We start from the raw sequence: 24,414 nt of genomic DNA on the forward strand, positions 1-24,414 counted from the left end.
GATTTTTTCGTATAAAAAAGTAGAAAAAACGTTCATCAATCATAAGTGACGGGTCAAGTTTTGACCCGTCATCAATGATATCATTGGTTGCCGTCACTTATAACTTGTCATCAGTGACGCATTCGGGGCAACACCCGTCACCTATGATGATTATGACTTGTTATTTTTGAGCTTTTTTCACGTAATAACGTGAAGGCCAGAAGGAGGAGGATGGTGTTCACGTCATCCATGGGTGAGCTTGGTTTTTATTGATTCTTCTCTCTCTCCCATCTCAGACCACATGCATGGATGGGTGGCCTGCTCCTACTACCCCAGACGCCATAGCTAAGGCCTTCAAGCCTACCATTGGGATGCCGTCCAGGTTCATCAGTCGGTGCTATACGTCGAGCCGCATATCATCGATCAACAAACACCCACATGTTCATACATGCAGTGAAGGACGTCTACGTCGTCACCATGCAGCCACCACAACAACCTGTGGAGGCGTACCTAGAGTTTGCCCTCGCGCCGTTGGGGAGAAGCGCTCCACTATGACGATCGTCCGTGATCCGCCGAGGCTCGTCATCCAAGTTGTCAAGCTCGAGACGTCGCCATCCAGCGGAGAAGCTTCCGATGTGAAGTCGAAGATCATGAAACTACACAGGCCACGAAGCTACTGGCTCCACCAACACCGTTCGTGACCGTCAAGGATGACGCTGGGGCTGCCAAGATGCTGCACCATTCGCTTAGACCCCAATGTCACCACGCTGGCCGTCAGAGGCATGGTGCATGAACTAAAGTCCAGTCCATGCACTTAGATGCACTAGTGAATGTGTACATGCAAATACACGTGTATTAGTGCATGAATGCATGCACGTACTGCCACTAGATCACAAAGTTAAGCACCGGAGTCTACAGGCTTTCTCGAATGGTGTTCCCCATATGCTCATCTTTAACAATTTCCTCTCTCTATCTTCTCATCCCGATGATGTTGTTACGTCATCGAATCGGACAAGCTGAGCGCCGTCATACATGTTCTTCCACCTACTATAACGACTACGTGCCGTTCACGATGGACGAGGCCGGACGACAAGGGCAGATGTAGCCAACGCATCAACTGTGCTACCACCAGCTCATGGATCGACAAGGCCATGGATGACGCAGATGCTCCATCTACACCAACCACATCATCACATGCATGGAGAACGCGAAGTGAAGACCGAAGAAGACATCATGTACACAGCTTAATCGGAGGTGTTATGTGAGCTTGACTCATGGATGTAATTAACTATAAGTCTTTCGAGGCCCTAGGAACTAGAAAACCACGTCGCCCTTGTTAGATTGCCACCAACATGCTATGGAGCACACACACATGAGAACCTATATTTGTATTATCTAATATGAATAAAATGTATTCTCTATCTTTTATCTTTCGTCTATTTATTTTATTTACTTAGGTACCCGCACTCTTACACTCTGGGCTGAGAAATTTTAGATAAATTTCTCGCGTCTAAACATAATTATTATAAAGATTAGAGAAAAGAGCAGAAATGAAAAAAGATGTGAAAGGAGAAGACGTGTGTGTCAGCTGGAGTGACAGGGGACCAGAGCGGCATGACTAGCGTCGTAGGAGTCAGAATTGTGCCTTCATTGTTTCTGCGAACTGAGCGTAGCTCGGTTGGCTGCGTCGCTGTGCCACGACGCTGCCCGCCCGCGTTCGAGGTTTTAGAACGACGCGAGTATACACAGGGAGAGTAGTTGTAGTGCGTGCGTTTGTACTCTCAAAAAAAGAATTGTGCCTTTTTTTCCCCATGCGCGTTGCAGTGCGTGTGCAGCTGTTCTTGCGTAACATGCCTGCAATTTCTTCACTCCTCTGCCTCACACGCCCCCTGCGTACTTGTGGTGGCCAGCGGCATGGCGATGACTCATGACCAGTGCATGATTTATTTTTGGCTGTCAGAAAGCAGTTTGGGCGTAGTGGCTTTTGCGGTTTTCTTTTGCTTCTGCTCTGCACAACATGCCTGCCTGCAAGTTAACTCCACTGGCCCTGTCCTTGTGCTGCTCTGATGGATTCCATGCAATGCGATGGTTGCTTGTGTGGATGTGCAGTGCACTGTCTGTGCCTGCCATTCCTTTGGATGGTTGGAAAAGGGACAGGCCAGGCAAAAAGAAAATATTTCGTACTGTGGTGATGGCTTTGAGCAAAAGTTCAGAGTTCTGTACTGTGTGCACTCTGCAAAGCTAGATTGCAGACTGCGAATCTGCAATGCGAGATCTGAAATTTATTTCCGAATCGTGTAGAGAGAGATGCTAGCGTCTCGATATGAGCAATCTGCATCTTGGATCTAGGACAATTAGTGTCATCACCTCATATACATACAGATCGGGCCGCCGTTCAACTTCATACTTGAACAAGCTCCTGCTGAAATCAGTTGCAAAACATGTCGATTGTTGTTTCTCTTTGAAAACATCATACTAGAACAAGCTCGTATATGCAGATAATGAGCAAGTTCCACTGCGTGTCGTGATGTGCCGTGTGATGATTCCGTCCAGTCACGACATTCAAATGCTCTACCAGCTAGGGAAGAAGATAAAAAAAGAGAAGGAAGCCACCCATGTGCTTGACGAAAGCACAAGATTGGTGATGCAGGTGGAAAAAGGGATTAAGAGCAAGTCGACTTTTGAACAGAATCATGGCCTTTTGTTCGATGGCTATACACGCGCCGGGGGGGGGGGGGGGGGAGTTCTGTTGGATTATGGAGACCAAGACGACCAAATAGATATATGCTATATTCATCACTAAAGACTAGGGACTTGCATAAATTTTGAACACAATTTTTACCTGAATTCTTTTTCAGGTAAATATGTGCAGAGTTTCTGCTTCTTATAGGTGAGAATCATGTGTTTCGAACATAGTCAAAATTCTCAGGTCAACAGATCGAGAAACACGGTACCTTACTTATGAAAAGTTTTCACAAAGGGATAACTAGATTATTCCTGCGTTCCCAGAACTGGGACGACGATCCCAGGACAAGAAACACGGTATGGTTCCACCTTTTCGGTGACTATGGTTTCGAATTACTAATGTATGCGCAACAACATAATCTGTTACGTGACATTGGGTGAGAGCAACAACTGCAATTTCCAAAATTTTCCGAGCCCATTCCCCACATAACGATGCAATCAAGAGGGCAAGTGCAAGTGAAATCTGTAAATGCTATCCATTTGTACAGTAAAAATTGTACATCAGAATTGATAAATCACGAATAATAACTGTAACACTCTACAGTTCAGGTCAATAAGCTCAGTGAGCAGCTCTACAACAACTATATCATACGCCAATCCCCAAGTTTCAAACATCACCCAGGGATTTCGACATAGCAGTATACTTCTGTAGCATCTAGAACAAAGACAGAAGAAAACATAGAGCACAGCAGCTGTGGCAACCGGAAGAAGAATCTGTAGCAATCATGTCAAATCCTATAATACAGTTTTACCCCTCGGCCAAAAATCTAATAGCATGCATGAATACCTCCTGATTATCGGACCTATCTGTCCTCCAAATTATCTGAAAAGTCAATATCATTACAGCAGAAATATAAGATTTGGTAATCTGTAATGGTAATGGCAGCTGAAAAGTAATTATTCCTTACATCAGCAGTCAGAAAGAGAGAAGCTTCCGCCTTCAATCTTTGTACAAGTTTCCATTTGATTTCTCGTCTTCAAGTTCTTTAAGCTTCTCCTGCAAGCACTAGCAACATCTTACGTATATTTCTCAAAGTAGAGAGTGCAACGTTAACCCTAAAATTCTAAAACGGAATGCCTACAGCCTCTCAGCCACCGACATATAAAACAAAAAAAGAGAACATACTTTAACCTGCTTTTGCCACAGAAAACGGGGTCAGTGAGTTAATGTGCTGGGAAGCCCCAGTGGGTTAGAGTGAGATAGCTCCATGTTGAAACTCGATAATGATGTCGCATCATTTCAGGGGTGAATGTGACTAATATGCTTACATCCACATGCCACAAAGGCAGTTTGGATGATTCAATAGTTAAATACCTTTGTTTTGCTTGTTATTTGCAGCAAACTAAAAGTCAGAAACTAATGTGCATAGAATAATTTAGAACTTCTGGAAACTACAGGACAAAAACAAAAGACAAAGCTTACATGTAGAGATGTATTTTCTGAGGTCAAGCTATCACACTTCTCCTGAAGTTGTTTCAATTCTTCTTTAAGTGAACTATTTTCCTGCTTTAGCAAATCTGCACGGATGGCTACTTCCTCCCATTCAGCCTGTAGTATACCATCAACATATAATATATCAAAGGGAAAACAACTACTTCCTCCCATTCAGCCTGTAGTATACAATCGACATATATAATATATCATAGGGAAAACAAGAAATTTATATTAAGCTGACAGCACATATAATGCCACAGTGCCTATTTGATTTTGGTTAAACATCGACCTTGGCATAACTAAGTATAACCACAATAACATAAGGCCACCCACAACAGTTTCCAATACTTGTTGTAGTAAAGGATTGTAATGGTATGCTACAATAACATAAGGTTACCCACAATAGCAAATAGAAAACACTTAGAATACCATGTATCATTGAACTACCACTGGATCATAACTTGCAAGAAGCAAAGAACGCCAACTTATATGAACAGGAAATGACCAAACAAATCTGTTGCTCTTGTTTTCTAATATATGCATGACTTCATAAACAAATATGTGACAATATGCCTCAAGAGATTCGTCTTTAGCCTTATGACATATATAGGTGGAAACTTATGAATCATTATTTGGTGGTTGTTATCTGCATTCTAAGATCCTGGTTTAACAACCACCATCTTCTGAACAAATATCTGCATGCATACTTGCTCTGTTAAAATGTTGATTGCGTCATCCATGAAAGAGAATTCATCACTTCAGTAAACACCATCTATTCTAGACTCGTAGCAAAGCGTGCAGGCACACATGCATGCTACACATGGTCATGCATAGTTAGACATTACTCTCATCTACTGCAATTAATTAAGTAGGTTCAACCATATCCTAATTTATTGTGGTTTAGGTTAGATTTTGGTAAAGTTCATATTGCCCAGAAGTCTACAGCGATTGCACACATGATTTGATAAAAGAGAATAGGTAATAGCCTAATAGGTTCAATTCTGTTAAGTTGGCAAAAATTCTTGACTTATCTTCCCCCTTGGCTCACCCTACTGTTGGTCGCTCCTAGATAAGCTGTTAGTAGAAATGCAAACTATCCACAAGATATGCTAACCAATAGCATCCACTGATTAATGTGAAATAAAGTTAGACGTTACATACCTGCTTGCGTAATCTTGAGCGGCGAGCTGATTCCCTATTTGATTGCTTCCGTTTTTGTTTCTTCATTTCTCGCTCATCCTATGCTAACAAAAAAAAAACCTAAAAAAAGTCCAAGGTCCGGTACTTGAAAAAAAGTAAAGACCAGGAGAACCAAACCCTGCACAGTAACAGACCTGTATAGCCGGATCACTCAGAACATCACGTGAATTTGATGAAGGAGCTGATGTCGGTGCTGCAATAACTTTACCATGCATGGGTACAGACGTAGGAGCACCCCAGTAATCCACGCCCATGTTTAGAGTAGTTGCTGGGCCAGCCATGGGTGGGGGAACAGGCCAAAATGGAATCATAGGGTTAAGCACAACTGCTGAGCTCGGAGTACCTTTATTCCTAGCATCTGGCGAAAAAAAGTATTTATACTGTAATCATTTCCTAACACAACAAAGAACCTAGGTCATGTATCTATCGTTTTGAGCTAAAAACCAAAGTAGCTTATCAGTATCTAATTCCCTAGTGGGGCTACCCATAGTTGGTCAGAACTTATGAAAAACTTTTAAAAATATTATACTAGATGGAGTTTCAAGTCCTACCATTAACCATCCCACCTTCAGAACCATCCTTTGCCCTTGAACCCTGCAGGCAAATTGTTTGTTTATACCAGTTAGCCTTAAATTAGCTTGGTCAAATCCAGCATATAAAGCAAGAAAGATGTAGAGGGTAGGGTGCATCCATCTAGTTTTTTCATGCTAGCAGGCTCTGTGTTAAGAAAGTGTGGAAAACATAGATACCTCTAACATGAAGTCCCTATAACTACCAAAGATACATGAAACAAAAGACGACCTGTAAATTTTGAATGTATGTCATGCAAGATATGGACTCTTAAAGAATGGGTCAACACTTAACATTAATTAAGATGAAACACAATGTGCGAATGATCAGTAAATCTGTTAAGTGCTGAGCAATAATAAAAAAAACTTAATACAAGTCTATCACTTGATTCTTGAGGATTTTTTTCCAACAAAATGAACTGGATATCCATTAGTCAGGGTCCTCTTAAAAGACCATGTACACAGAACCGGTGCAAAACCCTACCAAATAGCACCTCTCAAGTACCCTGGTGCAGGTCTTGTCCAGCAATAGTAAAAAATTGGAACAGCTTAGAAGTTACTCGCACAAACTAGACCTTCTATAACGGGGTAGGTAGACTGTTTTCGAATTTTTACTAACAGTATTATGAAGTCAAATGTCAAAAGGTAAATATAAAGGGAAGACGTACACTTTTGGAATTTGTACTGCTTCCTTCAGAAGAACTCCCGCTTCCACTCTCACTGCATATCAAATAGTTAGTGGATTCGATCATTTATCCATTAGTATCACATAAAAATTAAAGAAGTTACCTTTGTGAAGAACCTTCATTGGAGGAGGAAGCTGAAGGTTTTGCAGGTGACTCATTATTTTTGGTTGTAACAACATCCAGACAACCTAAGCTTCCTTTGTATCTCTTCAGGGGAGTCTTCCGCTTATTTTTGCTTGATTTATCTGTTTCTGTAACGCCAGCACCAGATGTCTAACAACATGATCCAATCATAGATTCACAATCATATCTACTTTGAGGAGACAAATGATGCAGATAGGAAAATTCAAACAAATGAATTCCTAAGCTTTAATGTATATATAAAACAGAAAACATTTGTGACAGCAAAGATTTGGAAAGGAATCGGGTGGAATTCTTCCTGCGTTCTGCAGCAAGCAAAGCAATATAGATCAAGTAAAAGGTGCCCATTAACTTACAGGAGTTTGAACTGTCCCATTTGGTGATTGCACAGGATAAGGACTGTATGGGTGTGAACCCTGACACAGAAACAAAGAGATTATAGTTCTTTTTACATCAGCCATGTATAAGCATGAAAAGATCATGCTCTCAAGTAAAATATAAGAGTGGACTACCGGTGGCATGGGTGTCTGCTGATAAGGTGTGCCTTGTGCATGCATCGCTGCATATGGCGGTGGTGTCCCATAAGGAGGCATCATCTGTCACCAGATGAGTTCACATCAAATGTTAAAAGACTGATTATCTCCAGAGCTTCAGTGGTTGTACTAGCTGATGGTGTCCTTTTAAATAAATGGCTAGCAAACCCTATGACCAAATGTTCACAAATCTGCCAAACTCGCACTACAGTTAACGGACAGGTTCATACTAATATTTGTTTATTAACACTCATGCTTACAGACTTGCACTAGCTACAAAATGGAAGTGAGAATATACCTGTGGGGCCCACATGTATGGGTGCCCCTGAGGACTTGGAGCCACAGATGAATGGAAAAAAGCTGGTGGGGTCATAGGAGCCGTCCCAGCAGGATTATAGTAGGCCTACAGATTTATACTAACAGTTATACAAATCAATCTACTAGATCAATAAAAAAGTAATACAGGACAATTTCATTTTACAAACCTGGAACCGAGACCAGTCAGGATATGCTGTGGGGGGATAAGTATGTGTACTCTGTTCATTCTGAAACAAGTAAAATATGGTAAGAGGGTGCCACTAGTTACTCTTGCAGTTTCAGATTGATCATACAAACCTGTATTGCCAACGATTTCTGAGATTTGGACCTAGTGGCCACATCTCCTTTTCCCATTGTTTATTCCTCTCTAGTCCTATGTTCCTTTCACCTCTAAAGCTCCCAAAAGGAGGACAGAGCTTTCACTTTAAAGCAAGAGGCAACATCTTGGGTTGATGTCCATAAGCAACAAAAACAAATTTCATGAAAACTTATCAGTTAATAAGAACCCAAAGGCCTTGCAATTTTGTAGATATCGTCTCCTTTCTTTGAATAAGGATTTAGGAATAGTGGAGAATCACACTAACCAGAGAATGCAGGACACTGAAAATATGAAGGGGCCAACCTGTGGGAAAAAGGTGAAAACACCATTGAGAAAGGATAAATCTAAACTTTAACATACCAATCAAGGTCACATCTTGAAAGTGTTGACACAACATAAATAACTGGCAGGAACAGAAAAGTATACTTTTATAAGTAAAGCATGTTATCTACCATGTTAGCTTCAGAGGAGAGGCACTACAATAGCTCTTTAAAAAAGTATAAACAAGAACAATAATGGTTTAGGAGGCCACTATAATGAGCAAAAAAATAGGGATCTAATATAGAATTTGTTTACTATTAAAAATTCACCTAATCCGTCAAATGTGACTCAACAAAAAAAATATTTCATCAGTAGTATTCTACAAGTCTTTGTAGACACTATATTTTGGAAATTCTTCGGTGCCTCATGCTAACTTGTGACGCTGGGAGCCTGAAGGAGGTGGATTTATGTTTTGAACTATTGAACCTCAGTAAAGTCAAAGCAAACAATAACAAAATCATATTTGATTCGCCCACCCACCTACTCACACATACATATTCTGCTATTCAAAGAAACAACTTTGTTTACTCCATCTAGATTGCCATCCATCATGTTTACTATGAGTCAATCAACAATTAACGTTGCAGGGGTAAGAGGCTTCGGGTAAAAGAAATTAAAACTCTATTGTGCAGTACAAAACAAATAAAAATCTCACAAAATGAATTCAGAAGGGTCTTAAATCACTTGTCGTGGTAATTTCATCTTCAGTTATAATTTTCAAAGCGCTTACACTAGATCAACTATAATTGTAATGAATGTAAGAAATTTGGCAGGCAAACATATCAAGCCAGGATGAAGCAACTGTTCTAAAATGAAGAATGACTTTTCTTCGTTAGCGAAATATTGGGTAGTTCAGAAGTGCAACAGAACTCCCAATAACCAAAAAGCATGGAACAAATCCATCAAGTGAAACGGAGAACATATCAAGAAGATGTAGCAGAAACATACCCACGATGCAGAGTTGTTCACTTGTTCTTTTATATTTGATTGGTCAAGGGATCAGTGGAGTCTCTAAGCAGTCTTGAAAGACACGTGGAATTGGCTTATTTGATAGCACTGTGGAACAAAAATAGGAAGAAAGATCATAGAATGTATCGATACCTTTTGCTTGGAAACAGAAGGAATCAAGGAAAGAAACATTTATTGTAATATCCTGCGCAACAAGATTAATGCAGGGAGAGATTTTTAGAGGCCCATTTAAGATATGTATATCATATGGTTAAATTGGGACCAGAAGCAACCAATCAGATAGCAACATAATGTGCATACCACTGTTAGTGTTACGTGATAGTTAGTTTGTCACCACTGTCAGATGTTTTGTATTGACAGGGTGTTTCGCAAGGAACCAACATGAAAGTCAAAGGTTGATGTATTAGAACTTTTAAATTTTAGTGCTGGGGGTACAAAATTGTATTAGGATCATCATGGTGAACTTTAAGAGCATAAATAATCAGACATTTTGGTAATTAGATTAACCAGGCTTTCAAGCTGTCCACAAATGGAAATGAAAAATAGGTACAATTGCTAATGGAGGCTATTCTGGGTAACAACTTACAGTGCCACCGTTATCCAGCACACCCAGCAAACTACATGTAGCATGAGATGTTTGTCATTAACTATTGATATTAGTATATTAGTAGCTGTCAACACAAGGATCCCAACTATGCTCTTGCTGCTGACTTAATTCCTCTAGCAGAGAGAGAGAGAGAGAGAGAGAGACTGTTCACGTGACTCAACCAGGACACGAGGAGACTTAGGGCGCTCACATCCAAGGTAGTTTAAATCCCGATTCAAGTCCTGGAATCTTAAGATTCTATGACTCTACAGCGCCCTGTCAAGTCCCTATCAGAATAGGACCACAATCTTGGTCGTAGATTGCCTTAGAATTCTTACTCTGATACAATCCAGATTCCAACTCAATTCCATCTATTCTAGCTAACAGTTTATACTATATGACTTATCTTCTAAAGGCCACGCCATTCATGTACAAATGCTAGTTCTAGAGATTCATGTACACAAATCAACCGTAGTGCAAAATATGGGTACAAATTCAAGCAACAAAATTCAGTCCTATATTTATAACACATTGATTTTTAAATTTTAGAAAATAAAACATACGCCTCTTAATATTTTAGAATCCACAAGATAAGGTTTATTATTTTAGACGTTTTCCATGAGCATATTGTTGAGAGAAATATCCTAATCCATGGATAATACTAAGAGGATGCCGTCAAGAGTTTCTCTGGAGCTTTTAGGCTCCGGACTCCTTGCAAAAGCTAAGGCTTCCGGAGGCCGAGGAATAAGCTGGCCTCCGAAAAGAATATCAGCAAAATGAGAACACCAAAGGCAACTGGCCTCACAAGAAGTGACCGAAAGTTAATGCTGGTGCAAGTGGTGGTCACTCTAACATCCCAGCGCAAGTGGGAGCCAGACTGACACTTTGGACAATGCGACGCCGCAATAGGCGACCAACTGAGTACCACGCTCTTAGGGCCAATTGCATAACTGTATTGCTATAGTAGATAATATCTTCTAATTAGGGGTAAATGCATCCTACCTAGGCCCATGTTGCGCGATTCGACCGGCCTTAGGCCCCTGTGGTATAGTGATAGTTTGTATCGCTATCTCTGTAAAGGTATGTTTACACATTTACACCCTGAACGGCACTATAAATACAGACTCATGGTTATCAGACTAGGGGACCAATCTTTTTTATTATCAGCACGTCTTTTGTTCTCCATCCTCTCTACTTCTTCTCCAAACTTGAGTCTCCTCTCTAGAAGAGATTCTCGTCTCACTTGGTTCGTGGAAGGCATCTTCTCTTCCGCAAACAGCGTGTCGTCCGTGGGGACTTAAACATAAAAGTACAAGGGGAGGTAGGACACCACCAAAAACCATCAAGGCTACCCCATGCAACCGTTTTCATCGCCGCACCCATGCAAACGTACGACCGGGCACACCATATGCACCCACCAGCCCCGCAGCTGGACAGAACGACGATCATCCGACCACCACCAACCTAACAGCTTGGGTTGGCACGGAGGCCCAAGCAGACGCGGGGACATTCCAACAGTGGCGTAGCGAAAACCCCATCGCACCCCAGGGGGTTACGGCCGAAGCCGCAGCCAGATAGGCTGCCTTCCAATGGTTCTAAGCACTCAAGCCAAGGGCACTCATGCGTGGGCTCGACCCCTAGACGCCTCCTATGACGATACCCAGGGCACCTTCGTCGAGCCAGTGTCCTCTGAGAACCTGGTCGCCCGGCGGCCCCTACGGCCTCCTCGCAGGGAAGCAGGCTCCAGGGAGACCACCAGCCCTAGGGAGCGTAGACCCCTAGATGCCTCCTCGCATGGACCCGAACGTGACCACAATACAAACGGATGTCGAACCCTCATAGCTTTCTGGAAGGATTACCTCAAGAGGCAGACAGGACGCCCGACAAGGGGAAAAAGCCGACGACAGGCAACTCAGGGGTCGCAAGCCTGCAGCGGGCCGCCAGGTGGGCGATTGGGCCTTACCAAGCCCCCCTCGGCCCCTATGCCGCCCTCAGCTCCGCCGCCAACGGTGCAATACCCCAGCGATATGGATTGAGTCGCGAAAAGGCCCTAGCCATAAACAGAGACCAGCAAGCCTCCAACGTAGGGCCCTGCCTAAGCCACCAGAGCAGTTAGGGCCCCCGATGTGCCTCCCCCGTCGGGTTCAACACTGATGGGATTGGCCGTGGCGAAGAGGTGCAAGGCTCTGGCAATAGGGCTCTGAGTGCTCTAGATGCCCACGTAGCCCAGACCCTTCGGTGGGCAGCCCAGTCTGGAGAAGTCGACCCTTCGACCACCTTCCTGACCTTCGATCTTACTATAGAGGCCTCATTTTGGCAAAGGTACGCCCACTTATGTCCACCTAGCAATAGCTTACCTAGCTAGTTAGTATTTATACAACAAAGTCAACATACTCTGAAAGTAGCTAGCTTATCTGATTGAAAGTCTTTACGACATATAGCTGTTAGGTAGCAACAGGATACCGTAAGATTTAAGTTATATCTCTGTGCAACAATAAATAGTAAAATCTAAATTATATCTACCGTCAAATACCTTCGCTGAAATAATGCATAGAGATTAAAAACCTCCCCACCGATTGCCTAGCCTCGGTGGCGGAGACGTCTTAAAAACCTCTCCACTGATAGTCCAGCCTCGATGGCGGAGACGTCTTAAAAACCTCTCCATTGATGGCCTAGCCTCGATGGCGGAGACGTCTTAAAAACCTCTCCACCGATAGCCTAGCCTCGGTGGCGGAGACGTCTTAAAAACCTCTCCACTAATGGCCTAACCACGGTGACGGAGACGTCTTAAAAACCTCCCTACTGATGGCCTAGCCTCGGTGGTGGAGACATCTTAAAAACATCCTCACCGATGGCATAGCCTCAGTGGCGAAGACATCTTAAAAACCTCTTTACCGATGGCTTAGCCTCGGTGGCGGAGACATCTTAAAAAAAAACTCCCCACCGATGGCTTAGCCTCTGTAGCAGAGACATATTAAAAACATCACCCACCGATGACATGGCCTCAGTAGCAGAGATACCTTGAAAACCCTCCGACAGGTCGTAGACGAAAGCCCCGATACAGTAGAGGTAGTAAAAACCCTCCGATAAGTTGTAGACGAAAGCACCGATGTCGTAGAGGTACAAAAAAACCTTCCGGCAAGTTGTAGGCGAAAGCTCCAATGACGTAGAAATATATTGAAACCCCTCCAGCAGGTCATAGGCGAAAGCTCCGATATCGTAGAGGTATAAAGAAACCCTTCGACAGATCGTAGGCGAGAGCCCTGATGTCGTAGAGATACAAAGAAACCCTCCAACAGATCTTAGGCGAAAGACCCAATGTCGTAGAGGTACAAAGAAACCCTTTGGCAGATCGCAAGGGTAAACCCTGATGTCGTAGAGGTACAAAGAAACCCTCTGACAGGTCGTAGGCGAAAGCCCCGATGCCGTAGAGGTACTGAGAACCCTCCAACATGTCATAAGTGAAAGCCCCAATACCGTAGAAGTACTAAAAACCCTTCGACAAGTCGTAGGCAAAAACCCTGATATCATAGAGGTACAAATAAACCATCTGGCAGGTCGTAGGCGAAAACTCCAATACCGTAAAGGTACTAAAACCCTCGGATAGGTCGTAGACGTAACCCCCAACACCGTAGAGGTACAAAGAAACCCTCCAGCAGATCGTAGGCGAAAACTCCGATGCCGTAGAGGTATTGAAAACCCTCCGATAGGTCGTAGACGTAAGCCCCGATGTCGTGGAAGTACTAAAAACCCTCCGACAAGTCATGATATCGTAGAGGTAAAAACAAACCTCCGGCAGGTCGAAGGCATAAACCCCGATGCCGTAGAGATACAGAAAACCCTCCTGCATGTTGAAGGCATAGCATCGATGTCATAGAGGCACAGAACCCTCTGATAACTCAAAGGCGCTGGCTGACTACCAAAGAGGTCGCCGCAGCCTCACCACCGGCTTCAGCTCCGACAAAACTTCCACCAGGCTCCTGATGGCCCTGCCTCCGGAGCCTCGCCACAACTAAAGGCTGAGGGGGTCACGAACTGCTTCTCTTGGCCTAGCCATCGGTTTCACCTCCGGAGCCTCACCATGGCTAAGGGTCAAGAGGGTCACAGATTGCCTCCCTCGATCTAGCCATTGACTTCACCTCTAGCAACTGCCGTTGGGCTCCGAATGGTCCTGCCTCCGGAACCTCACCACGGCTAAGGACCGAGGGGGTCGCGGACTGCCTCCCTCAACCTAGTTATCGGCTTCACCTCCGACAACCACCTCTGGGCTCCAGATGGCCCTGCCTCTAGAACCTCACCACGATTAAGGGCTGAAGGGGTCGCGGACTGCCTCCCTTGGCCTAGCCATCAGCTTCATCTCCGGCAACCGCCGCTAGACTCCGAATGGCCTTGCCTCTAGAGCCTCGCCACGGCTAAGAGCCGAGGGGGTTGCAGACTACCTCCCTCGGTCTAGCCATCAATTTCACCTTCGGCAACTCCCGCTGGGCTCCAAATGGCCTTGCCTCTGGAGCCTCGCTGCAGCTAAAGGCCGAGAGGGTCGCAGACTGGCTCCCTCGATCTAGCCATCGGCTTCACCTCCTCCAACTGCCATCGGGCTCCGAATAGATTGCTTTGAGTCAAAATCTGGAACAAATTTAGAGAGGAGTCTGTAGCATCAAATAGAAGAAATGTTTGTATCATGCTGGAACCTAGTAGCGGCTAGGGTTGAGGGGTCACAAACTACCTCCCTCGGCCTTAATCGTCGGCTTCACCTCCATCCACCGCCAATAGGCTCCGAAACTACCTCGTCTCTATCAAAGAACTCGTCTTATGGCCCCACTATCAGCTACACCTCCTCCGCCAGGAACAACGAGGTCAATATCCCCCACCAAAGGCGTCGGGTTCTAAACCCTCCGCATGTCGATGACACCTACCTCAGCTGCGTTGAGGCATAAACATGTATAAGACTTCGTTGCTCCAATCACCCCTAAAACACTAAAGAAAATACCTACAATCACACTCTCCGAACGCTAACAACCGTTGCGTGCGACAGGGCCGGGGAAGGTGAGGCACTAGAGCTTAGGTGCACACAAAAAAAAAAGCATATCTGGCTACATGCCTGGAGGATCGCCATACACTTCGATCAACGAAAAGAAAAAACACTAAGCGGACCTAAAGACTTAGTTATATTAAGAAATTTCACATCAAAAAAATGCTTACATACCTTCCCGAGTTCCTAGTATCTGGACTACTCAGGACCAAAAGCACTGGTAGAGGATGGGGAAGAAAACTACAAGCTCTAACAGCGGCACGTGAAGCGGCGTATGCGGTTCATCTGTGGCCTACCGCTGTGGAAGCTGATGCAGTAGCAAGCCTCATACTGTCAGAGGACAAGGACGAAGAGAACTCCCCCACAACCTTCTCTCCTTCCTCCTTTGCCTTCTTCTCCGTCTGGGATGCCTCCTTCTTCGCTTTCGCCTTCTCTTTCTCGTCAATCTCCTTCTCTAAAAGATCCTAGTCGACCTCCTCTTCTTCATTGGAGATATCGATAATCTCGACTGAAGCGACTAATCAGACTAGAGATCGAGATGGAGTGGCGAGGGGCGGCTCTCTCTGCAAGGATGGAAGCACGATGGTTGCCGGCTCCAACCTTGCGAGCATGCCCGCGGGACCGCTCACCCTCAGAGGCACCACGGCAAGCGGAACTAGCGCTGGCACCAGAGGTGACCCCGCCCCAGTCAAGCTAGTCGAAATCATCGACATCTCTAACGATGAGGAGGACGACGCTATGATCAAGCTGAAGAAGAATCGTTCCCTTACACAACAATGAAGGATCAACTGGGTCGTCCCCAGCTTTTATAGTTATGCCAATCGTTTGCGTACGTCTAGGGAAGGAAATGGAACCACCACGGGTACTGTCCCGCGGCCTTCCCAATTATTATCCTAAGGGGTCGTGGCCACATCCCGATCAATTCCAGGCACGCGACAACTCCCTGCGGCAGCACCCTAGTTTTTTATATACACATTTCATCGCATTTATTAGTTGAATCCCTTTTGGTGCATGCAAGGGCAATCGGCACAAGACCTCACCAGAACCGACGCATTGCCCCGTCAGACACATTGACGTTACCACGCATCATTAAGCACTTATGCCAAAAAGCGGGGAGAATATCTTGCCTCTACATACAATCTCCATTATGACAGTTCAAATGGCGAAAAGGCTCACCATCAGAGAAGCTGGGGAGCTTGCTCTGACCGTCGCAGGGCTTCAAAAGGCCTTCGGCTCCAACGCCTCTACACCTCCGGCCTTAGCATAGGCTTTGAAATGCATTGCCTTCGTTCGAACCTCGATGGCCTTTGGCTCCAATGCCTCTACGCCCATGGCATCAGTATGGACTCTAGAGCGCATTATCTTCGTTCGAACCTCAACGGCCTTCGGCTCCAACATCTCTACGCCTCCGGCCTCAGCATGAGCTTCGAAGCGCATTGCCTCCGCTCAAACCTCGACGGCCTTCAGCACCAACGCCTCTACGCCCCCGGCCTTAGCATGGGCTCCAGAGCGCATTATCTCCATTCGAACCTCAACGACCTTCCGCTCTAACGCCCCTATGCCTCCGGCCTCAGTATAGGCTCCAGAGTGCATTATCTCCGTTCGAACCTCGACGGCCTTCGGCTCCAACGTTTCTACGCCTCCGGCCTCAGCTTGAGCTTCGGAGCGTATTGCCTCCGCTTGAACCTCAACGACCTTCAGCTCCAACGCCTCCGGTCTCAGCATGGGCTCTGGAGCGCAGTATCTCCGTTCGAACCTCGACGACCTTCGGCTTCAACGCCTCTATGCCTCCAGACTCAGCATGGGCTCTGGAGCGCATTATCTCCATTCGAACCTCGACGGCCTTCGGCTCCAACGCTTCAACTCCTCCGGCATCAGCATGAGCTCCGGAGCGCATTTCCTCCGCTCGAACCTCGATGGCCTTTAGCTCCAACGCCTCTACGCCAGCCTCAACATGGGCTCCGGAGCACATTATCTCCGTTTGAACCTCAACGGCCTTCGGCTCCAACGCCTCTATTCCTCCGGCTTTAGCATGGGCTCCGAAGCACATTGTCTCCGCTCGAACCTCGACGGCCTTCAGCTCCAACGTCTACCACGCCTCCAGCCTGAGCACGGGCTCCGGAGCGCATTACCTCCGCTCGAACCTCGATGGCCTTCAGCTCCAATGCCTCTACGCTTCCGGCCTCGGCATGGGCTCTGGAGCACATTGCCTCCGCTCGAACCTCAATGGCCTTCGGCTCCAACGCCTATACGCCTCCGTCCTCAGCAAGGGCTCCGGAGCGCATCGCCTCCGTTCAAACCTCGATGGCCTTCGACTCCAACATCTACCACGTCTCCAACTCTCGTCATTGGACTCCAGACCACACAGTTTTCTCCGGGTTACGCCATCTCCATCTGGCTTCGTCACCATCGCTTACGATCATCACCGAGAGGCTCTTCAATGACTAGAAGTTATATTAGAATATCCTGACTATGAGGCTGGGCTAAAGATAGTTCCTTCTACATCTGCTCACCCCTCCACGCCTCGGAGCCAGCAGATAAGGGGGTACTATTAGGGGAAATATCCCAACCCACAGATAATACTAAGGGGATATCGTCAAGGATTTCTCCGGAGCTCTCGGGCTCCAAACTCCTTGTAGAAGCTAAGGCTTCCGGAGGTCGTGAACCCCTCTGACCATGTCTCTCAAGACAGGGGAAGAAGCTGGTCTCTGAAAGGAATATTAGCAAAAGGAGAACACCAAAGGCAACTGGCCTGACTCGAAGTGACCGACAGTTAATACCGGTGCAAGTGGTGGCCACCCTGACATCCCATAGCAAGTGGGAGCCGGACCGACACCTTGAACAATGTGTCTCCGCAATAGGCGACCAGCTATATACCACGCCCTTAGGGCCAATTGTACCATTGTATTGTCATAGTAGATAATATCTTCTGATTAAGGGTAAATACATCCTACCTAGACCTATGCTATGCGATTCGACCGACCATAGGCATTTGTGGTATAGTGATAGTTTGTATCGCTATCTCTGTAAGGGCATGTTTGCACATTTACACCTTGAATGACACTATAAATATAGACTCATGGCCATCAAACCAGGGGACCAATCTTTTTTACTATAAACACGTTTTTGTTTCTCCCTTCAGTCTACTTCTTCTCCAAGCATGAATCTTCTTTCTAGAAGAGACTCTAGCCACACTTTATTCGTGGAAGACATCTTCTCTTTCGCCAACACATATCCACAATATTTCGATGAGGGATGCCTGTCTCAGACAAAAAGCTATCCAACTACGGAATGCATGCAACTCTGACGTCTCTTATGAAATGGTAGGAAATAAATGCCTGATGACAATCATCCGTTGAAATCTTCATCAAACAGGAGTAGAAATCTTTCAGTCGCTTATTTGTCTATCGAATAATTATGTCAATATGCCAGCAAGGCTGGGATGGGCTCCTTTGGTGGGAGCATGGGAGCACATAGCTCATAACCTGCGTTCGGTACCTAGCAAGAGGCATTCGTTTACTTTAAAATTATTACTCAAATATTTGCAAATAAGTACAACTTCACATATTAGCATGGTTTCCATTTTCCAATGTGCATCTTGGATCATTAATTTCCGTAGTAATCTGTTGGCAAAATTGACTTAATCTAAATACTTCAGTGGATACTGACGATCTGTTAAAAAGGTTTTATTACAAGCAATGTATGTTGCCATATATTTGGAAACATGGCAAGTATAAGTTTACTAAGGTTCTCAGACATAATAGCCACCTAGACTCCTTAAGAAAAGTACTAATTGGGGGAAATTACAGGCACAGGTTCATCGTGAACTAGCGCATTTCAGGAGCTAAGCTGTTCGGTATTCTCACAAAAGATAGTATATTTAATTAACTGAAAATACTGTAGTAGCAACCTTGCCTCATGTGATATAACACTAAACAAAATTAAGCGACATATGCATCTCTCAAACAAAAAGGTGCTGTGCTGCAGGACAAAACAAAAATTTCAAAGGAGCAACATATAAACAGAAATCCACGAATCCTCCGCGGCAGTTCTACACTACAATCCACAAATTGCTCCCGAAGACAAAACAAATCTAACTAAGACCCTCGGTGACTCTGATCAGGGGCAGGGGGTTCGACCCCCTAAACATTACGGAAGACAAACTGCACCCGCACCTTAATTGGGTACCGAGAAGCCCTATGCTTCAACTAATGTCGATCTCGGGGCGCTGAAAAAGAAACTAATCTAGCCATGGACGGGTGGGTTGGATCAGTAAGGTCGCCACGCAGCACACGAATCCACAACTAACTGAATGGAGAGGATGGAAGATTCGGTTTTGATCTAACTATTCGAACAAGGAATTCCACCCAAGCAAAGCTAGGATTTTGCTTACCAACAAAAGGAGAGACCAATCCACGTGCGGATGGACCTCCACGCCACGCCAGCTCAGTAGAGGGGAGGAGGAAGACGAGTGCAGGAGAAGGATTCCGCTGGCGTGTTCGGCGGAAAGGATTCGGCGAGCGGAGGCGCTGGATTTGGGAATTCGGGGCGGAGGGAGGCGTGGAGCGCTGATGTGAATGGAGAGGGGAGAGGAAATGGTGTGTGAGCACTCCAATCACAGCGTCGGGTCGGAGAGGAAATGATGTGAATTGTCGTTTCTCAATCAAATCAGTTTTCTGCCTTTCCTCCCCTCTGACATGTGATCCCTCCTGCCCTGTACAACCGTGCTGCCATCCTGTACAACCGGCCTCCACGCACACTCCCTCTTTCGGGACGGTTCCGCCACGCCGCCACGCGGACGTGATCCTTGGCCTTGGCGGCGGGATTCAGCACCAGAGCAGCATACACGCGCGCCGATGACCTAGCCAACCAGCCGCCATGGCTCCCGCGCCACAGCAACCCACGATGTGCCACTCCTCCGCCTTCTTCGACCCCTCCTCGCCATGGCCACCCGACGATGCCTGCGCTAGCCCAGCGCTTGTCGTCCTCAACCAACGGCTACCCCGCTTCGCGCCCCTCCTCTGTTCACAAGGTAACGCCCCCGCGCCGGTGCCTCTCCCCTTCCCTCCACCTTCTTCTCAGATCTCTTTGGCGGTAATGCTGACTCGCTCCCTATTCTCTTGTTGTTGCCTCTATGGCTGGCTCGAGCAGCGGCGGTGCGGGTATGCGCGGACGGCGGCGCCAACCGCGTCTTCGACGACATGCTAGAGCTGCTCATCGTGCAGGACCCTGACGAGGTCCACAGGAAGTAAGGACTCATCCCTGACCACAGATTGCTCCCTGTTCCGTCTGTTGTGTCGCACATGGGAGTAAGATCGAGCGAGATGTGCTTGGCTCGTTTCATCGTTTGAACAAGACCGTTCCCGTACGTTGGCGTGCTCCGTTCCAGTCTGCCATTGCTGCCTTCTCGCTTAGTCTGCTCTGACCCATGATACGTTTTTGCATTGGGTTCATCAGGACAAAAGATGCTCAGGATGACCAGCGTACCAATTAGTCTATCAGATTTGATATGCTTTCCAAATATGGAAGCTCTGGTGATGTTTCGAGTCAGGCAGATTGCATGCCCACAATGTGCTTGATGCAATGCTTGCCTGGAGCGGTGACTATGTTAGTGCGTTGCATGTGCTGTGCATATCTGATGCTGGAGAGGTGTAAATGTTTCTGATATGTTCCCCCGCACAGTTGCTTCTATGGTATTTACAATCTTCTACACACTCTTGTTTGCTGGGATACATTGTGGTTGGTGGGGTGGTTGGTGGTACACTGGGTGGTCGGAGCGGTGGTTTTACCGTGATGTCGGTTTCGGATTCCCCCTTCATTCTACAAACCGTGACATCGAGTACGTTCCGACTCTGGTGACGAACATCTTGAATGCCTAGCTTGTTGCGTGAATGATGCTTCTCCAACATGTGGCTCGGTAGATGAGCATGCGTGATCTCATGGATGAGTTGACTATACTGTGTGTCCGACCCCTTCGGGCAAACTGGAACTGCATCTTCGAACAAGGTGGGGAAGAGGAGCTGAATGTGTACTTTGGGCCCATCATCCTTTCCAGTGAGTCCTCCTCGTAGTTTTAGTTTTTGAACCTGCAGATGTAAAATGCCTCTCCTTTCTTTTCTCTTCCAAAGGATTTCCTTCTGCTGGAGCGAGCGATTGAGGTCATGGAAGTGTTCTAGGGTCTGCCTACTGTCGCAGAGCGGGATCGACATGTGGGTTTGGTCGGGAGTTGAGAGCAATACAACCGTATCTACTACTATTTCGGGGTGGATTCCCCGGCATGGCCAAACTCGTCGGAGTCCAAGGTTGCTGGGAAGCGAGGACGTGTGCCTTCTGGTCCCCCAGCCTCTGCAGTCCCTGTGAACTAGCTCTGGGCTCGACCCCCACCTGCCTCCGAGGGCTCACAGACCAGCTTGATGGTCGAGCCGTCCGGAGCGTCGCCGGATGGCACGAAGCGTCAGAGGCGGGACGGGGGCACAGGTGGCCTTGCCGAAGATGAGGCCCACCTTGGGGAGGCGAACAAGGGAAGGGTCCAGCTCTTTTGGACCTTGGCGGCCATGGTCAGAGCCAAAGAGGGGGTGAGGCCTCCCTGGATCTTGATTGAGGGTTCGTCGACTCAGGGGATGAGGACGTTACGGGCCCAGGTGAGACGTTATTGCTTTGTTGGTGTATATCCCGTTATAGTGATGCGTTGGGATCCTTACTTATGCTCTTGGGATGTTTCACAGGCTACGGAGGTAGGTTCGTCCTCGGCCCTTGTTCCAGAGGCTTTGGAGCCCCAGCGAGAATCGATGATCCCTCTGGGGGTGCTCCTGACGGCCACTCCGAAGGGCATGGTTCCGCCACCATGTGAGGCCGAGTTGGTTAACGTTTTGGCTCTGACGACCAGTTCCAATGGAATTGAACCCTCTGCGGGGGCTGACTCCAGATCAGTTGAGGGGGGCCTCGGCCTGAAGGCCTTGACTCCAGACAACTTCGTGCTACGTTCGGAGGCATCGAGGGCCTTCGCCAAGGCTTTGTCTCTCCTTAAGATCGGAGGGATATAGCAGTTGGTTGCCCAAGGTCCCTAGAGGACTTAGAGGCATGCCTGAAAGCGGTAGCCCTGCAGGTGAGAGGTCGATCGGGGCTTCCCAGACCCGGTATCTGTTTTTTTTTTTTTGCTCATCTTATCTTTGTTATGCGGTGCCCCGCAACAATGGATTTTGACGAGGGCGACCGGGCACGTGCAGCGTCATGCCCTTGCTATGGCTCGTGATGAGGCACGAGATGAGGTGGTGAGGCTCCGATAGGACTTGGAGGAGGCCAAGAAACGTGTCGAGTCTGCAGAGGGTTGTCTGCAGGAGGAGGCGATACTTCACCAACGTGAAGAGACCCTTCGACGGGGAGAGGTGGCGCGGCTGGAGCGTGTGGAGGCTGAGGAGTAGAAGGTCGTCGAAGCCCTCTGAGAAGCAAAGGCATCCCTCGAGGCGGCCACCGTAGCCCATGCGAACGTTGAGGCCCTCTGGGCGATGATGGTCGAAGTCCGGCATGAGCTGAGGGAGACCAGGGTGGCGGAGGATGGATTGCGTGAAGAGCACCATGGGATAGCCGAGCGTGCGCCAGAGGCTGCCCAGGCTATCTGTGGTGCCATGAGGGGACTTGAGGCTTAAGGCTCGCCCGTCTCTTCCATCTTGGAGGCACCGGCTTTGATGCTTCACTAGCTTCGGTCGGCTGCAAGGGCGACAACCAACGCGACCGAGGCCTATGCGAGGTCTAATGTACACACGGCCTTGGCTCTCCAGCTGGCCTTGCTACATCTTGAGGGGCTCCACCAGTTCAAGGCGTTGGAGCAGGCGGTGCTAGACTCTGTGGTCGAGGGTTTCTAGCCAGGAGAGGCCCCGGTGGAAGTTCGGACGGCCCTGGATAACTTCCGTTAGGGGGTATGGGCAAAGCATGGCCGGACCATGGGGCTGCATTATATGGTAGCTCATGTGAAGTTGAGCGACAGAGTGGCTCCTCGCCCTGACTTTTCTGTGGAGGGCCAAACTTCTTGCCCAGAGCTCTCGGACGTGCCACCGTTAGCTGGACCTCTCTTGGACCCAGCTGTCGCTTTGCGGTAATAGTCGCTGCGCGTGGATGACGCTTCCCAGGATATGCCTTCAAAAGTGTATCTCTGTGTAGGTTCCTCTTTTTGTTTCTCTTCTTCTTCTTGCGGAAGGCTAGGGTCCTAGTATTTTGAACACCTCCTCCTATTTTGTGAACTTTTAACTTTGTGTGTCTTCTGGGGGAATGTTTGCCTCCCGCTTGTATTTATCTGTTATTTGTGCTATTGATGGGGGGTTTGCACTATGCGGCTAATTTTGAGTAGGATTTGCGCATACAGGTGTGGCGGCCCAAGGCCAGGTGAGGCCACACCTGCGTCCGGGACGTTGCCTCCGGAGATGGGTCTAGTGCATCCCCAGCAACAGGGGCCACCTTACCTTTTCAGAGGCGGCGGCGGGATCGCATCATTATGCCACATGACTCCCTCAGGTGCTTGAATCCGGAGGTGGTCGCCGACATCCTGATCAAGGAAGAGCCGGAGGACCCCAGCGCTTTCGCCTCTGCCCCTACCTCAAAAGTATGCTTTATTGAGAAGGATGACTGGTGGACAGCTTGGGAGGCTACCGGCCCACCCGTCTCTTGTTGTTTTGTTCTTCCCCAGGGCTCTGATGGAGGGGTGTCGTCAGAGATCCTCGAAGCTCTTCGGGGCCACGTTATGGATGTGACGTCCATTGAGAGGGGCGGGGTGCCTATACTCAATGTGTCTTGCCAAGTCCTGGTCATCGTGGATGGAGATTAGCCCCTGGGGTCCGGGCACCTTTAGACAGAGATAGTTGTGATAGGGAGTAACTCCGAATTTGTTTAGAGCCCCCCAACCCAGGATGACGTTGTAAGTGTAGGGTACGTTCGCGACATCGAAGGTGATAACTTCAGTCCGCGCAGTGCGGCCTTCATCGAAGATGACCGGGAGCTCTATTTGGCCTAAGCCATCAAGCAGGGCCCTGTTGAATCCTTGCAATGGCCTATGGGCTAGGGAAAGCCGGCTCCGCGGGATATGGAGTTGGTCGAAGGCGTGTACAAAGAGGGGGTGCGCCAAACTGTCTCCGTCGACTAGTGTCCTTCGAACCTCAACTTCAGCAATATTAGCTGAGATGACCAAGGCGTCGGAGTGGGGGAACTTCACCCCCTCAGAGTCATCAGAGGTGAATGTTACGAGGGCGTTGGCCCATCCAGGGGTCTGGCGATGGATGCTGGTTTCCCAACGTGGTTTACCCCCCGTGCGTAGTCTCACTACTGTCGTTTATACGAGGCGCCAGAGCTTCCTCCCCCAATTATGGCAAGCACCACCTGCCTGGCTCCGCCTCCTTCGGGAATGTATTGATCCGTCGGTGGCAGAGGTGGAGGCGACAAAGCTAGCTGGGAAGGGTTCTGTAAGGCCAACTGTTCAACCTAGTGAGTGCTGCTAGCCTTCAGCCTTCAGGCTGCTCGTTGTTGTCCCTCTCGATCGTTGTGTAAGCTACCTACCTCCCGAGATACTCCTCTCGGAAGGTTGTGAGGGTCCAACA

General features: G+C 47.5%; 2 protein-coding genes across 6 annotated transcripts; one reads left to right on the forward strand and one right to left on the reverse strand.

Moving 5' to 3' along the window:
• Nucleotides 1-3,175: 3,175 nt before the first annotated feature.
• LOC133912008 (bZIP transcription factor 1-D-like) lies at nucleotides 3,176-19,504 on the reverse strand. Of its 5 annotated transcripts, none has more exons than XM_062354532.1 (16): nucleotides 19,224-19,504; nucleotides 9,195-9,302; nucleotides 8,191-8,228; nucleotides 7,904-8,049; nucleotides 7,774-7,833; nucleotides 7,587-7,691; nucleotides 7,268-7,351; nucleotides 7,112-7,171; nucleotides 6,718-6,887; nucleotides 6,597-6,648; nucleotides 5,911-5,953; nucleotides 5,494-5,717; nucleotides 5,321-5,398; nucleotides 4,148-4,273; nucleotides 3,633-3,721; nucleotides 3,176-3,547 (listed from the first exon to the last, which is right to left on the reverse strand). In XM_062354532.1, the coding sequence occupies exons 4-15, from the start codon at nucleotides 7,958-7,960 to the stop codon at nucleotides 3,665-3,667; spliced, it is 1,116 nt and encodes a 371-aa protein (XP_062210516.1). In that variant the 5' UTR covers nucleotides 7,961-8,049; nucleotides 8,191-8,228; nucleotides 9,195-9,302; nucleotides 19,224-19,504; the 3' UTR covers nucleotides 3,176-3,547; nucleotides 3,633-3,664. The 5 variants fall into 5 exon arrangements, 3 of the variants coding, with proteins under 3 accessions (XP_062210516.1, XP_062210514.1, XP_062210515.1); XM_062354530.1 differs by having other exon boundaries at nucleotides 3,633-3,730; XM_062354531.1 differs by lacking the exon at nucleotides 9,195-9,302 and having other exon boundaries at nucleotides 3,633-3,730.
• Nucleotides 19,505-19,708: 204 nt separating this feature from the next.
• Nucleotides 19,709-20,526, forward strand: LOC133912009 (thiamine pyrophosphokinase 1-like). The gene is made up of 2 exons (XM_062354533.1): nucleotides 19,709-19,862; nucleotides 19,982-20,526. Exons 1-2 carry the CDS (start codon nucleotides 19,709-19,711, stop codon nucleotides 20,080-20,082), a joined length of 255 nt encoding a protein of 84 aa, XP_062210517.1. The 3' UTR covers nucleotides 20,083-20,526.
• The last annotated feature ends 3,888 nt before the right edge of the window (nucleotides 20,527-24,414 follow it).

The sequence above is a fragment of the Phragmites australis genome, chromosome 3 (assembly GCF_958298935.1).
Source record: "Phragmites australis chromosome 3, lpPhrAust1.1, whole genome shotgun sequence".
Classification (NCBI taxonomy): Eukaryota; Viridiplantae; Streptophyta; class Magnoliopsida; order Poales; family Poaceae; genus Phragmites; species Phragmites australis.